We start from the raw sequence: 15,968 nt of genomic DNA, 5'->3' as shown, positions 1-15,968 counted from the left end.
CGCGTTGGGCTCTGTGCTGACAGCTCAGAGCCTGGAACCTGCTTCAGATTCTGGGTCTCCCTCTCTCTCTGCCCCTCTCCCGCTGGTGCTCTGTGTCTCTCTCTCTCTCTCAAAAGTAAATAAACATTAACAAAAAAAAAAAAAGAAAAATTGAAAGGCAAGAATCTAAGCCAGTGTCACCCATGTAAAATAGCAATTAACAACATGTTTAGGGGCGCCTGAGTGGCTCAGTTAAGTGTCCGACTTTGGCTTAGGTCATGATCTTGCAGTTCATGGGTTTGAGCCCCAAATTGGGCTCTGTGCTGACAGCAGAGAGCCCGCTTCAGTTCCTCTGTCCCCCTCTCTCTGCCCCATCCCTTCTCTCTCTCTCTCTCTCTCTCTCTCTCTCAAAAATAGATAAACAGGGGCGCCTGGGTGGCGCAGTCGGTTAAGCGTCCGACTTCAGCCAGGTCACGATCTCGCGGTCCAGGAGTTCGAGCCCCGCGTCAGGCTCTGGGCTGATGGCTCAGAGCCTGGAGCCTGTTTCCGATTCTGTGTCTCCCTCTCTCTCTGCCCCTCCCCCGTTCATGCTCTGTCTCTCCCTGTCCCAAAAATAAACGTTGAAAAAAAAAATTAAAAAAAAAATAGATAAACATTTAAAACAACAACAACAATGTCTAGTTTGTGCCATTTCACAAAGAAAACTCTAGGCTCACATGCCTTCCTGCTGAATTCTACCAAGTGTATAAAGAACGATTAGTCAGGCTCTGGGCTGATGGCTCGGAGCCTGGAGCCTGTTTCCGATTCTGTGTCTCCCTCTCTCTCTGCCCCTCCCCCGTTCATGCTCTGTCTCTCTCTGTCCCAAAAATAAAAAAATAAAAAAATAAAAAAACGTTGAAAAAAAAAAAAGAAGAAGAACGATTCGTAACTTACACAAATTCTGCCAGAGACTTGAAAAGGAGGTAATATTTCCCAGCTTACACTGATACCAAACCCAGACAGAGTGCTTAACAACAAAATAAAACTACCAGCCAACATTCTTCATGGCTAAAGTAACACCAAGGACACAATGCTGGTTTAACATGAGAAAGTCAAAGAACAGAGTCTTTGACTCTGTTTTTTGACTAAAAGAACATATGATCATCTTAATAGCTGCAGAAAAATCATTGACAAAATTAATATTCATTTTTCATTAAAAAAAAGCAAACAAAATTCTCAGTAAACTAGAAACAGAAGGGAACCTTCCCAACCTGATAAAAGATGAAAACCCTATAGACAATATCATACTTTTGGTGAGACCGAGTACCTTCCCCTTAAGATCAGGGACAAGGCTGGGGCGCCTGGGTGGCGCAGTTGGTTAAGCGTCCGACTTCAGCCAGGTCACGATCTCGCGGTCCGTGAGTTCGAGCCCCGCGTCGGGCTCTGGGCTGATGGCTCAGAGCCTGGAGCCTGTTTCCGATTCTGTGTCTCTTCTCTCTCTGCCCCTCCCCCGTTCATGCTCTGTCTCTCTCTTTCCCAAAAATAAATAAACGTTGAAAAAAAAATTAAAAAAAAAAAAAAAGATCAGGGACAAGGCAAGAATGTCTGCTTTCAACATCTCTTTTTATTTTTATGAAAAAAATTTGTTTCGGGGGGCGCCTGGGTGGCTCAGTCAGTTAAGCGTCCGACTTCGGCTCAGGTCATGATCTCGCGGTTCGTGGGTTCGAGCCCTGCATCAAGCTCTGCGCTGACATTGCAGAGCCTGCTTAGGTTTCTCTCTCTCCCCCCACCCCCCTCTCTCTCTCAAAATAAATAAATAAATAAACTTAATAAAAAAGGGATAAACCCATGTGATCCATTCAAGAGGAGTACACCTCCTGCTCTGGCGCTAGGCTCGGGGGCCTCACGCTCAGATCGAGCCCCATGATGCCTCCCCCTGCTGTAGCGCTGGGTGCCTGTCACTTCTGCAAAGTGCTGCATGTGGAGAGCATGTGTCTCCTGCTCTGGAGGCGCCTGAAAGCTCATCATGACCCCTTCTACCTTCTCTGCTTCTGTTTTCTCTTAGCCTATGAGCCACTGCCTCCTGGAGGAACTTAGAAAAATCTCTCCTGGGGTGCCTTGGCCGGCTCAGTCACTGGAGCCTGCGACTCTTGATCTCGGGGTTGTGAGTTCGAGCTCCAGGCTGGGTGTCGAGATTATATAAAAATAAAATCTTTTTAAAAAAAGAATTAAGTGGGACATGACAAGCAGGCTATAAAGTTGTACATCCAAAAGAGTCTGAAGAGAACAACAGCAAATGATGTGGAGAAAAAAAAAAACTGGAAGGAAATCCAACAAAATGCAGCAATGGTAGTCTCCGGCAGTAATGAATCTGGGCGACCTGTTTTTTTCTCCTCCCCTTCTGTCTTTCTAACTTATCTATACTGAGCAATCCCTCATTTCATTTTTCAAAGAAAGTGGAAAAAGAAAATATAGCAGTTCTGGTATTCTACCCCCACCCCTGTCCCCTCCCCAGGGATCCAGACTCAGGGTCACGTTCAGGTTCCTCTAAGGTTCCTGTCCAGTCCTCTCCTTCCTGCCTTTCAGAAGCCCACCTGCACCCTGTGGTTTCCTACCTCCACCCGCCCCCCCCCCTCTCCCAGCCCCAATCCATAGGCAATTAACCCTTTCCAGACAAGGAAGGAGCCAAGCTTTTCTTCATCCTACTTCCAAAGCCTGGGATGCATGTCTGGGTGGGGATCTGGGAAAGGCAACCGTCCCTGCCAGCCCTGAACTCACCTCTCGTGGACATAGCAGCCTCTGTGTGTGTGTAGGGGGGGCGGGGCAGGTGGGAGTCCCCAGACACCGAATGTAGGCTCTAAGCTGGATGAACCCGAAAATTTAACAGGCCCACTGGTTCTCAAACTCAAGTATTAGAGTCACCAGACATTTGTTAGAAAGGCAGGGTTGTGAGCCCAGCCCATAGTAGGTCCCCGGAATCATATTTTTAAATTAAATTAAATTAAATTAAAAATTTTATTGGGGGGGCAGAGGGAGAGAGAGAGAGAGAGAGAGAGAGAGAGAGACAATCCCAAGCAGGCTACACACTCAACGCCCCCACCACCCTGGGATCATGACCTGAGCTGAAATCAAGAGTCAGATGCTCAACCGCCTGAGCCACCCAGGCACCCCCAGGGAATCACATGTTTCACCAGCCTCCTAAAGGACTGCGGTGCAGATGGTTTACAGGCACATTTTGAAAATCAGAACCCCGTCTGTCCCCAGCAAGATTTCTTTCTCACTCACTTATGCAAGAGACAGTGGTGCTGAGTCAGGAAGGAAGGTCTGGAGGGGTGGCTGTTGTTGGGCGCCCAGGCCCAGGGGATTTCTTGCAACAGATACAAAGTCAGACCAGATCTCCGGAGCTGGGCCCGGCTCTGGCGAGTTCCATGGGCTGTAAGTTCCTTGGCTGCACGACTAGGCCAGCATGTGAACATACTGGGCAGGTCCCAGGCTCCCGCTGGGACTGTGAGACCCCCACTGCAGGCTCCGGGGCTGACAAAAGCTTCCAGTCGGGCTGGGGCACGAAGGAGGAGAGCCTGGAAAGGGTCAGGGGACAGCCCCAGAGCCTGGCAGGTGAACTCTGAAAGCTGTAGCAGGAAACTTATCCGGGTTAGCGCATAGCCAGCCATTCAGATCTCCCGTAAGCATTTTCGCCGCTACACTGAGATGAACTTCGAGAAGCCGAGCTCCTCCCCAGACATGTGGAGGGGAGGCCCTGGGATCATGTCCCCCTCCTGGTCCTGGAAATAGACTTCTTCTTCCTCTGAAGTCTGTAAAGACAACGGTCAGGCGATGAAAAGCAGAGTCCAGCTGGGGCGGGGGGGGTGGCCCAGGTGCCTGCGGGGTCGACCCTAGCCTTTTCCACAGTTCTGGGCCTCTATCTAAGGGGCAGAGACTGACAAGTTCTCCCCAGACCTCTCAGGCTTTGATTCATGCCCTTCACCTCCTCCCAAACATCCACCCCTTGGGAGAGCATCTTCATAGCCTCTGGCAGCCCAGAGCTCTTGCAACTGTGACTACCAACAAGCTATTCAAGAACTTTCTGGATAGGGGGGAAAAGAGGATGTAAGATCAAGAGTCCTGAGTTCTGAATGAAAAGTTCTGAGTTATGATGGGGTAGGTGGGTGGATGCAGGGGGCAGTGTTCAGGGAGCGGATGCCGAAGAAAGCGTCCCCCCTCCACCCACCAATTTCCCCGCATTGTCAGAGAGGAGCCCGACTGGGCGGCTCCAGACCCCCAGTACCCTCTGTTCACACCTGGCTGAGGCCCCGGATTTCTGTGCAGGGGTTGACGGAGGGCTCTGGGCTGGCTCGAGGCCCAGGGGGCCCTGCAAGGTTGATCACGGCGTAGTCCAGCGACTGAAACAGAGACTCAGAACAGTCCATTCTTGGCAGGGGTGATGTTCCCCCACCACAGCGAGGGGAGGGAAACAAGGCGGGGGGGCGGTGGAGAACACAGGCGTAGAGTCAGAGTCCTTCCGTCCTGTTTCCTACATCTCAGACTGACCTTGGGCAAGCCTCCTAACCTCTCTGAGGCTCAGTTTCCTCAGCTGTAAAATGGATATAAGAATTTTTCTTCCCTCGGGGTTGTAATGACTCTTCATGGTAGTGTTTTACAGCTCAACACCTGGGAACTCCTGGAACGATTTTGTTTTTATTATTGTTATTTCTATCCTTGAGGCAGAAAGAATGTACAGGCTCAGGGTTCTCCGCAGGCCCTGGTGGGGGGGGGCGGGGGGAGCAAATGTGAATACCTCAAAGGCTCACCGATTAACAAACCGCAAAGGAAAAGTTCTTTACAAATCGTTAAGTCTGAGCACCCCCTCCTTGATCAGATAAGGAAACCAAGGCTGAATGAGTAGGAGTCATCCTGTGACCAGGCCTGGCGGTCCCCACAGGTCCCCAGGTCAGGAATGCCAGCCCCTCCCCCATTTCCCCCAGCCAAGTCTCCCAAGGGCATAGCTGCCCTTAGGTGTCCCAGCCAGTAAGTCCCATGGCCCAGTGGGCACTAAAGACAAAGAAAGAAACCCCCGTTTTCTGAGTGTCTCACTTCACTTGTGCCTCACCACAACCCAATGACACTGAGGCTCAGAGAGGTGATGTAACTTGCCAGATGTCACACAGCTGCTGAGTAGCTGAGCTGGGAATTGTACTCACGACCATGTGACCTCAGACCCCAGTTCTTTTCCTATACCACGCTGCCCGCCTGCCGACCTGGCAGGGCGTGACTCACACTTCTTGTTTCCATGTCCCTTGTCTCCTAACTGCCCCCTTCCCCCTGTTGCTATCACCGCCCTAGCGGCAGGGGATGGAGACAGAGGCGGACATCTGAGCCGTCTCTGGTGACACATCCAGGCTCACAGGACAAGATGAAAATCAGAGCACAATTTCTCAGGCAGGCTAGGACTGGGGACATGAGGGGACAAGGGAACAGGGGAAGGGGAAGGAGAAGTCACAAATCCTGTCACTCATGGCCCTGGTCTCTCCCGGCCCTGCCTACGGTGAGGACCCGGCATAGCTGGGGCTCGATCAGAGGACTCCCGTTGTCATATCCATTCTCCATTAACCCCGTGTTTATAGCTTTGTGATTTGGCCCAAACCCAGCCACTGCTGACCGCTGACCACCAGCAGCCACGCCAGTGTCACCTATTCAAGGGTGACTGAATTTGAGGAAAGAGCCTCATGGAGCAGAGACTAAACCACACATGCATGCAGGCAGTGGCCAGGACCACCACCTGACATCCAGGGCGGGTCCCTCGTTGGTCCCTCTGCCCACGCCATGGGCCACAGGCCCGCTCCAGCAAGTGTGGAGACGTTTTCTGTGTGGTTGAACATACAAGCTACATAGGACAGCCTCCTGGTCCAGGCGCTAGAAAAATAGCAGGGAATCAGGGAAGTCTTGGGAAGCGGGAGTCGAGTCCTGATCGGAGCCCAGCGCTGCCCTCTGGGGATGAGAACCTCTTGCAATAGCTCTCTGGGCAGCGGAAATGCTGGTCTGACCCCTCTGAGTTTTACACACCCCTGGGGCTCTCTGGCAGAGCCGGCAGAGCGTCCCCTTCCCTCTTTGACCTGAATGTGGGTGAAGAAAACCCCAAGCCCTTTAAATTCCACCTGCAGACTCTGCTAGAAAAACTGCAAAGAAGCCAAAAGGGAAATAAACCAAAGAAAACCAAAAGCTCTCAATTGGTCATGTTCACAGGTTCTTGCCTCGGACCCTCTCGGGAGACCTTGTTTCATCCTTCCCTCGACAAGAGTCCCCCAGCCACCCACCAGCCTCTCGGCCCTGTGCCCTTTCCTGTCTCCTCCTACTTGAGCAGGAAGAGTCCCATGCAGCCCTTCCCCAGTGTGGGCACAGGGGGCTGGTGCAGGCACTCTGGCCTCCCCAGCAGTTCTCCCTCCTGCCCCGCCCCTCTTCTAGAAGGCAAGGTGCACCCCAGGAGGCAGAGCCAGGAGGCGGGGCTCTGGCAGCCCCCCTCCCATCCTTGTCCATGACCTTTCTCTCACTTCTGTCTGCCATCTCTGGCCTTGTCGAGCTTCCTGAGACAACAGCAGCTGCTTCCTAAGCCAAAGCCCAGTACCCCATTCCTGCCCCAGCCCCTCCCCGGGGGGGGGGGATCAGGCCTGAGTCTTTTGTCCTTGCTGGCGCCAGGAAAGAAGGCAATGGCGGCCCCCCTTTCCTGCCCCCATGTTTAAGAGAATGGAGAGGAGGCATCTCAGTAAACAGCCCAGGGAGGGGTGGGGGGCTGGGTGAGGCAGGTGTGGCTTCTGTGTCCTGAGCCCGTGGTTCTGCAGCCCTCCCAAAGACTCCTCTGGATCCTGCTCTGACAATGTCTGGTTCTAAGAGGGGGAGGGGAAGAGGGCGCTGGGTCCCCGGGAAAGACCCCTGCCTGGTACCCGCTGGGAAGTCAGGGTGAGGAGGGGCACTCTGTGGCTTGCACCTGGTTTTGGGGCTCACTCACACTCCCCAGAGATGGAATGCAAGCCTTGCCTGGAGGGCGGTCATGGGCAACCGGGTAGGGAGACGCAGAGGCAGGGCCGGGAATCCTGATGTCCTACCCCACAGGGATCCGAGCTTGGGCCAGCTGCCTTCCTTACCAAGTGTGAGAGGTGGACCTTCTCGTTCCTCTGTGTCTCTGTGGCCAGTTGAGCTGAAAGAGACCAGCAGGAATACCCTGAAGCCTGCACCGGCGCCCACAGAGGTGGACTGACCCCCCTGTACTTTAGAGCAGGGCCTTCCCTACAGGAAGCAGGCAGACAGGCTGTGCAGAGAAGCTCCTTCCAGCTCGGTGCCTCAGCACGGATCCAGCCTTTTGGGATCAGTCCATGGACATCCCCTTGTGTGGGCCGGAAACTGGCTGGGGAAGTAATTCCATGGGCTAAGGTCATTGCTTTTAAACCTCAGTGTGCATACAGGATCCCGGGACATTTTATAAAAATGCCCACTCCCATTCAGCAGGTTGGAGGTGGGGCCTGAGAGTCTTTTTTTTTATTAAAAAAAAAAAAGTTTTTTTTAATGTTTTTATTTATTTTGACACAGAGAGAGACAGAGCACGAGCAGGGGAGGGGCAGAGAGAGAGGGAGACGCCGAATCTGAGGCAGGCTCCAAGCTCTGAGCGGTCAGCACAGAGCCCGATGCGTGGCTCAAACTCACAGACTGTGAGATCATGACCTGAGCCGAAGTGAAGTCGGACGCTCAACCGACTGAGCCACTCAGGCGCCTCGGGGCCTGAGAATCTTTTAACAGGCTATCAGGGGATGTCACTGCTGCTCGCTGGGGACCACAATTTGAGAGGCAAGGTGCTAAGAAGTTCTGAGGTCTTGATCAGGAATGCTCCCACTCTGTGTGCTCTCCCTGACTCCTCTGCGGTGACCCGGGGACATGGGCAAAGCCGACATTTCTTCCTGGGGGCCACACAGGAAGAAGTCGGAGGCAGGCCCAGGATCCCCCCCTCCCCCCTCCTATGGCCAGGATCCCCCCCATGGCCGCCTGCAATAGGACAACATTGCTCATTTGCAAAGGGCTCTGGCACCCTTCTTCCTGGCTCCACCGTGTCCTGGCTGTGCAAACTCGGGGCAAGCTGAGAAACCACCCTGCCTTAGTTTCTTCTCCTGTAAAACAGGGGCACTTGTAGTAAGTTTCTAATGCCACAGTATTGAGAGCATTAAAGGGGATAAAAGCAACAGAAGCAACAGAAGCGACCTAAGGCACATAGCAGCTCCTGTGACCGTCATTTCAGCCAACCCTCTTACACTGTGCTGTTCATCAAAGGAGCCACGAGCCGCGACGCCCGCAGTCACGCAGGCATGACTACTCTGAATGATTCCGGGTTTTGAAGACTCCGTACGAAAAAAATGCAGAATGTGGAATATGTATCACTAAGCTTTTTATACTGATTCCACGTTGAAAGGGTCACGTTTTGAAAATATCACGTTTGGGGCGCCTGGGTGGCTCAGCCGGTTAAGCGGCCGACTTCGGCTCAGGTCATGATTTCACGGTCCGTGAGTTCGAGCCCCGCGTCGGGCTCTGTGCTGACAGCTCAGAGCCCGGAGCCTGTTTTCAGATTCTGTGTCTCCTTCTCTCTGACCCTCCCCCATTCATGCTCTGTCTCTCTCTGTCTCAAAAATAAATAAACGTTAAAAAAAAAAATTAAAAAAAAAAAAAAGAAAATATCACGTTTATAAAGTATATGATTAAAATTAACAGCTCCGGTTTCTTTTTACTTTTTTTCATGTTAACGATTCGAGAAGTTGAGACTTCATGTGTGGCTTGTATTCTATTTCTGTTGTATTCTCTATCTGTGATCTGAAAAAGCTGTGGCTCAGGGAAGTTAGGTGACTTCCCCAAGGTCACACAGATAAAAAGTAGCAGAGCTGGGATTTGAAGCCACTCCTTGACGGGAGCTGAGCACGTCTCAAGACCCCGAGGCAGGGTCCATCCTGGTCAAGTGCTTAGTCTCTTAGCCCTCCTGCGCCCCGCCCCGCCCCGCCCCCACAGCAGTCACACAGGGAGCTAGATCTGCGGAGGCTGGACGTGGGTTTGCTGGGATGGGTAGGGACAGAGTGACTGATGAGTTCGGACAGATGGGAGCAAGCCAAGAGCTCCCATTCTCCCATTCCCACATCTGAATTGCTTTTTCCTAATGTTGACTGACCTGGGGCTCCCTCTGAAGGGAAGGGCGGGGCTCCTGATGCCCATATCTCAGAGGGACACACTGACCCATAAGGTGTCCCTGCAATGGTGGGGGGACTGCAGGTCTCAGTGAGGTCCTTGGCCTCCCATCCTCTCCTCCCTACTTTTGCTCACCTTCCTTCCTCCAGCGGAGAAGATAGCTGCCGAGGGCAGCCAGGCCCGCAGCCAGAAGAAGGGACAGCAGCACCAGGACCGGGGCCAAGATGCGGACCATTGGGATGGAGACCCTGTGGGTGAGGCGGGAGGAGCCCAGCAGCTGTCACCAGACGTCAGTGGCATGCCGTGCACCGTGGCATTCTTAGTCTGCTTCCCAGCCATGTCCTTTGACTTTCCCCAGGAGATCAGAGGGCACCAGGGACCGCAGCGTCTGGTCCCAGTGGAAGGGACCTCCGCCCCCACTACCAACCCCAGGAAACACTTTCAGCTAGGTCTGGACTTGGCAACAGTCAGGCAGGAAGCCTCGGTCAGTCACTGAATGCAATGATATATAACCCCCAAGAACCAATCCTTCAGGCTGGAACTCCATTTGGGTGAGAAAAAAAAACCAATTTGGGGGGGTAAAGTATGCAGTGCAAAGTATGCAGGCAAAACTGGGGTGGCTGCCTCTTAGGCTGGGGCAGGGAGAGAGGTGGGGACTGGGGCCAAGGTAGACCCTTCACCTGGGGGGGCGGGGTCTGTGTGTCCACAGCACCAGGACCTCACTTGCTCAAAGACACCTTATGCTTTGAGGATGGCCTGAAAGGTGACCTTGGTCGCCTGGGGCTCACCTGGACAGGGAGGTCCTGCTGGGGGCCAGACGAGTGTCCTCCGTCGAGGTGGGCTCCGGCTGTGTGGATGGGCGGAGGGTCCCTGCATGAGGAGAGGTTGCTTCGTGAGGAGAGGTGCCTGCATATGGAGAGGTTCCTGCGTACGGGGTGGTTCCTGTGGGCCCGGACGGAGTGGTCCCTGGGAACGGAGAGGCCTCGGCCCCTGTCTTCCCCTGCGTGGCTGTGGTGACTGTTTGGTGGAGACCAGGAGAAGCTACAAGTCCAAAAGCAATGCCTCAGCACCTCCTCTGATCCTCGAATCCCAGCGTTTCCCAGACCTCTGACCCTCGATCCCTGGACGCAGGACCAACTTCTCAGAACAATCCCAGCTAAAGGACACTCCGGGTATCCTAGACGAAGCCATCTGAGCAAGCAGGCCTTATCTCAGGCACACCCCACACCCGTGTGTGGTTTTCAGCCCCTTTTGGTGCCTGTGTGATCACACCCCGCCCCTACGGTCCTGGACAGTTATCACCTCTGCCCTCACCTCATGTCACCATCACAGGCCCACCCTCACCACCTATGCCTCTGCAGGCCTTGACCTCCCTCAGCAGCCACGAGGTCCACAGGGCAGGGTGACAGGGACGGGTCCAGGGGTCAGGCTGTACTGCTTCTCGCCTGAACTAACCCCGCTGAGTCCCTGATTCCTCCACGGACAGTACAGCTCCCAGGCTCTGGGGGCCCATAAAGGGCAGTGCCTGGCACCAGGACAGGCACTCCCGGGGTGTTTCTTTAGAGAGGAATGGAGGAGAGACAGAAAAACCATTCACTCACTCAATTCTGGGAGCGGAGTTTGCCAAGCTTTTGCCTGGGGCTGGAGGCTCCTTGTAGCAAGAGGCTGGAAGGAGGGAGCGGGGGAGGGAGGGCAGCAGGGACCTAGGGAAAGGGAGAGGCTGGTCTCAGGGGAGGCCAGGATCACTGCTCCGGGCCAGATTTCCTGCCTGGGTTGCAGCCAGTGGCTTTCCCGCCCCCACCTCTGTTCACAGCCTTCGAAGTCTCCCCTCAGCCGCTTGGGAGCCATGGTTGGTAGATGCTAGTTGACGGCTGGCCTCCCACTCAGCTCAGACCCTCGGCTTCCCTTGTCCCCAGCTGCCCACCAGCCTGCCCTTTCCAAGGCACGCTTTGCACCAATACGGGTTTCGTCTCTAAAAATATACGGGATCCCATCACTTCTTGCTTTAGAGCAGTTAATGGCCCCCTCATTGCCTATAAGCGGAAGCTCAAGCTTTGCAACATGCCTTTCAAAGTCTTTGAAACTCAGACCCTGGGGCGCCTGGGTGGCTCAGTCGGTTGATCAGCTGATCGGCTGACTTTGGCTCAGGTCATGACCTCATGGTTTAGGAGTTCAAGCCCCACTTGGGGCTCTCTGTGGTCAGCACAGAGCCCCCTTCAGATCCTCTGTCCCCCTCTCTCTCTGCCCCTCCCCTGCCTGTGCTCTCTCTCAAAAAAATAAATAAGCATTAAAACTCAGACCTCCGCTCGCTATGTTGGCTTTACGTCTTTGCCATCCGGTGTACCAGCCACACCACTATTTGCCCTCTGTGCCTAATTAAGTGTGGCCCGCCCGCCTCTATGCCTTGCGTGTCCCCTGCCTCTCCTCTCCATCTTGGCCTAAACCACCTTCTTTCTGTCCTCCCCTCCTCCACCACGCCTTCCCCAGAAGGAGCAAGTCCCTTCTTCCTGCGTAGCCACAGTACCCTGCGCCCAATTATGTTGCAACACGTTGTTTCCTGGGACTCCCTGCGAGGCTAGGACCTCTCAAGAACAAAATACCTAGCTTCTGCCAGCACAGTGGGCAGAAACGTGGTGTGGCCCATCCCCCGGGAGCCGCCGAGCTCCCTGACTCCCCAGTGCCCCTCAGTCACCTCTGTGCTGGAAAGCCATCCCGGACTCACTCACTCCCTTTCCCCACCATCCTCTATTCTAACACAAGGTCAAGCTTTCTCCGACCTTCCGCAAATAGAGAGTATTTATCTCTTCCCTTCCAATATTTATACTTCTTTATCTTGTCGCATTTCATTGCCTCGAGCCTCCGGGCAATGGTGAACAAAAGAAATGAGAGCGGGTTCTTGTCTTGTTCTGACCTTTCTAGAAATTCTAATCTTTTACCGTACTCGGTGGTGCGCTGGAGACAGCTCACACTGACCCGGGAGAGCGGACTGTCCACCTTTTCAGGAATTTTGTGAGCTGGTTGTTAAACTATTGGTGGCTGGAAATTGGCAAGGGCAGGGGCATTTAAACCACAGAAACTGGCAAACATTGCAAATCAGAGCTTCTGCAGCCGGTTGTCATTCACCAGCATGCCACGGCCATCAATCTTCTTTATGTTCTGTATCCCAAATGTTATCAGAGAAAGGTTAACCACGTCTGCCACAGGGTAACATAATAATGCATACATCATACACAAATGAATATTTACAAGTGAGGTAAACATTAGAAATAGAGAGCCCAAATACAGATAAAATTGACCACCACTAGGTAAGAATGAGGTCTGAATACCGATGAAAATCAGAAGAAATCAGAGAATCTTGTAAATCATGGAGAACAGGTTCAATGTGGTTTTGGTGCTGCTGTTATTATTTCGTGAGCGCATTTCTATTTCCTTGAATGAAAATAAAGACCCATGGATGTCGGGGATCTGGCAGTGGGGATGGGGCCGGGGGTGGGATGGGGCTCAGCTATGGGGCCAGGACAGGGCAAGAGGAGACACCAAAGCCGGAAAAAATCTGGATTGGAATCCTGGTTCCACCACTCCCTGCCATGAGACCTTGGGCAAATCATTCCATCTCTGCAGTCTCGGCGCCCCCCCCCCCCCCCCCCCCCCCGCCCCATGTGTCAAACAAGATGCAAAGACCTGCCTCACCCTCATTGGCTAGTGGACGGGGGCTGCCCACCTCCCTGGGTCCTCTCTGACTTCTTTCTTCTCAGCTCTGCAGAGCCAGGTAGGATTCTGGGCATCCAGAGAAATGCTCAGTCCCCAGCCAGAGCCCCATGACTCCAGCCTCAGTCCCCTAGTGTCCCTGAGCTCAACGAGCTCCTCCGAGGCTGGTTCCCAGGCCCTCCTCACACTTGACTTTGGGACTTCAAGATCTGGGGAAGAGAAGCAAGAAGGAAGAGCTGGGGCCACAAGCCAGGCGAGGCCCGTGTGGCCATGGCTTGGCAGTGCGGTGGAGTGCGTCTGGGATGCGCGATGGTGGGTCCTGCCTGCGGAATCCTCAGGAATATCTCTGACTCTGAGGAGGGAGGCTTTTTTATTCTGTGGGACGTTTACCTTGTCCCCCACCTCCCCCCCACCCCAGCCCACGGCAATCTCTCTCCCACATATGAGCAAAAAGGAAAGGCACCGAGCACAGAGTTTGACGGATCTGCGAGATGTGACCTTGTGAAACAGCCGCTGAGGCTCACGCCACCCTGGTCCCTGAGACCCGCCTTCTCCCCACCCCCCAGCCCGCGCCCCGCCCTGATGAGGTTATGCGACCACTCCACCCTTTGGTGATGGAGAACCGGGTCCAGCACCGATCAGCTGCGCACCTGTCCCTCTTCCCCTCCATATCACCCATGCCCCATCCGGGGAAGGAGAGACATTTGTTACCTGGAAAGACAAGCAGAGAGACCAGGAAAGATTCATCTCGGCCCAGTTTTGAGACCCCACAGAAGTACTTCCCGGCATCCTGCAGGGTGAGTTTCCTCAGGGTCACTTTGAGTGTGAGCTCCTGGGGGTTGTCTTGGAGGGACACCCTGCCCTCTGTCCTCTCCTGGCCGTCGTCCCCCGAGTAGACGGTGTTGGAGCAGCGGGAGATAAAGAACCCACTCTCCTTGCACCAGTATTTCTTGTGCTTCCTCAGCTCCTCCCTGTAGGTGCACTGCAGGGACACGGTGTCACCTTCAAATCCGCTGATCTCCTTGGGGCCCACCAGGGCTCCACAACCTGCAACCAGAGCAGGGACGGAGGTCGGAATCCCTTGGATGCAAGTACCAGGGTCAAGACCACAAGACGCCTCCTCTCTCACTCCCTCCTGCGGCTGCCCTCTAAGAGCTGGTAGTCCCCTCCCCGCCAAGGGATACTAGGACAGGGCTGTTGCTGGTCCCCTAAACTGGGGGTACTGAAGGATGGTGATGGGGGAAGTTCTAGATTCACACAGCCCAGAGTCTGAATCCCGGCACTGCCATTTAGTAGCTGTGCGACCTTGGGGGAAGTTGCTTGACCTCCCTGGCCATCTGGGTTTTCTCATCTACAGATGATGATGATGACACCGTCCTATTTCATTGAAATTAAGATGCTGTCGCATGGAAGAGACACCATAATTTTATATACCACTAAGAAAAAGCATCGTCGCTCGAACAATTGTCATCGGGGACAAGATGCGTCCTGATACTTGATGTTAAAAAGTTAAAAAAAAAAAAAAATAAGACTGGCCGTGAAGTGATGAGACCGGATACTTCTTTATGTCTCACCAGCAGAGGCTCTAGACATATTTGCAGAGTTTACCATGGCAACCACATAGGGGGCATCCAGTCTCCCTCCAGGCTGAGTGTGGAGTAGGAAATGAAAGATGAGAGAGGTAAAACCTCCCTTATGGCCACCTGACCAGGGAAGGTTTGGAACGGATAGGGCAGGGAGAAAACCCGGCTGTAAGAAACAGCACCCCCCCCCCCCCCCGTACCACCCCCCTAAACCTCTGCGGGCTGAGGGCTAGTGCGGTGGACTGAACCTGGAAGGATCAGGCGGCTAGGCTGGGTCACAAAAAGGGACGGTGGGATCAAGAGGTCCTCTCTCTGCCAGCTGGGGCCTGCGCCCCGCATCCCTCCACCATACTCCCTCCCCGCCCCCCTCCCCTCACCTGGGAACAAGAGGCAGCCCCACAGCAGGACCAGGACGAGGGGCCACATGGTGGGCGCTGGACGTGCAGGAGCACACGCGGGAACTGGGAGCTCCTCTCGGGGCCACGCGGGGCTTTAACTTCCTCCAGAGGCACGAGATCAGGACACGGAAGGGGGGGAGGGGCCGTGTCGGTCACCCCCTCCGCGCCCAGGGGGAGGCGCCTCTGCGATTGCCTTTTACTGACTCTCAGTGCAGCGCCAGCCCCGCGGGTTACCGTCCCCCTCCCTCCCCAGCCCCCCCCCCCCCCCCGCCCGGGGCGCTTCACCCAAACCCGTGTCCCTGGGGGGGGAGGGGGGGGAAGGGGTCTTAACCATGCCCGCCGCCGTGCACCCCAGAAGGTCTGAGTGTAGCGTTCAGGGAGTCCAAGAATTTGGATGGGAAAAACTTGCACATTGACTTTTACTAACCTTTAAGGGATTTGTCTTTTCCTTCTAGTGTGAGTGTTAGCAGTGCCTGTGACTCTGTCACCAAAAAAAAAAAAAAAAAAAAAAAAAGCAGACACTAGATAGAGCACATCAAGTTGTCGCCGACAGCTCCAAATACCGTATGTGTCCCTCAGGACTTGGAAAAGAGTTACTAGGCCTGCCACCAGAGCTGATTTTTGAAAGCGCTGATGGAACACATTTATTACTATATTACACAATTATAAGTACTTTGATAATCACTTCAATATTATTGGCTTTCTTTTAGGCATATGGATGTGATCTTACATGTTTAAAAGACGGTTCTTCTGAGAGGAGGTCCATAAGCTTTACCAGACTAAGTGGTCAACGGTACCGAGGTTAGGGGTCCTGGCGGCAGCGCCCACTGCCCCTCCCTCTGCGTCGCCTCCCGAGGACGCAGTACCGCTTTTGGCCACCGGGCGGCGATGCGGAAGGGGCTGAGGGAAGCAGAAGGACTGGGAGGAGCGGGATACCTGGAGCCACCTGCAGACCGCGCTGTGAGGCGGGGCTCCCCGTCCGCGTTATCTTGGCATTAAAAAAAAGTGAGTTAATGGGGCGCTTGGGTGGCTCAGTCGGTTAAACGTCCGACTTCAGCTCAGGTCATGATCTCACGGTCCGTGAGTTTGAGCTCCGTGTCGGGCTCTGTGC

At 54.1% G+C, this 15,968-nt stretch overlaps 1 protein-coding gene across 8 annotated transcripts; it reads right to left on the bottom strand.

The window, feature by feature from the left end:
* Nucleotides 1-3,035: 3,035 nt before the first annotated feature.
* On the bottom strand, nt 3,036-15,101 carry CD300LG (CD300 molecule like family member g). Of its 8 annotated transcripts, none has more exons than XM_043584644.1 (8): nt 14,837-15,096; nt 13,588-13,923; nt 10,770-10,871; nt 9,957-10,209; nt 9,304-9,416; nt 7,056-7,147; nt 4,257-4,358; nt 3,036-3,770 (listed from the first exon to the last, which is right to left on the bottom strand). In XM_043584644.1, exons 1-8 carry the CDS (start codon nt 14,883-14,885, stop codon nt 3,657-3,659), a joined length of 1,161 nt encoding a protein of 386 aa, XP_043440579.1. In that variant the 5' UTR covers nt 14,886-15,096; the 3' UTR covers nt 3,036-3,656. The 8 variants fall into 8 exon arrangements, with proteins under 8 accessions (XP_043440579.1, XP_043440584.1, XP_043440581.1 ...); XM_043584649.1 differs by having other exon boundaries at nt 9,957-10,038; nt 14,837-15,077; XM_043584646.1 differs by having other exon boundaries at nt 7,095-7,147; nt 14,837-15,075.
* Between the last annotated feature and the right edge of the window lie 867 nt (nt 15,102-15,968).

Source organism: Prionailurus bengalensis, chromosome E1 (genome assembly GCF_016509475.1).
Source record: "Prionailurus bengalensis isolate Pbe53 chromosome E1, Fcat_Pben_1.1_paternal_pri, whole genome shotgun sequence".
Classification (NCBI taxonomy): Eukaryota; Metazoa; Chordata; class Mammalia; order Carnivora; family Felidae; genus Prionailurus; species Prionailurus bengalensis.
The sequence above is the reverse complement of the archived record's forward strand: the minus strand, read 5'-3'. Positions and strand labels throughout refer to the sequence as shown.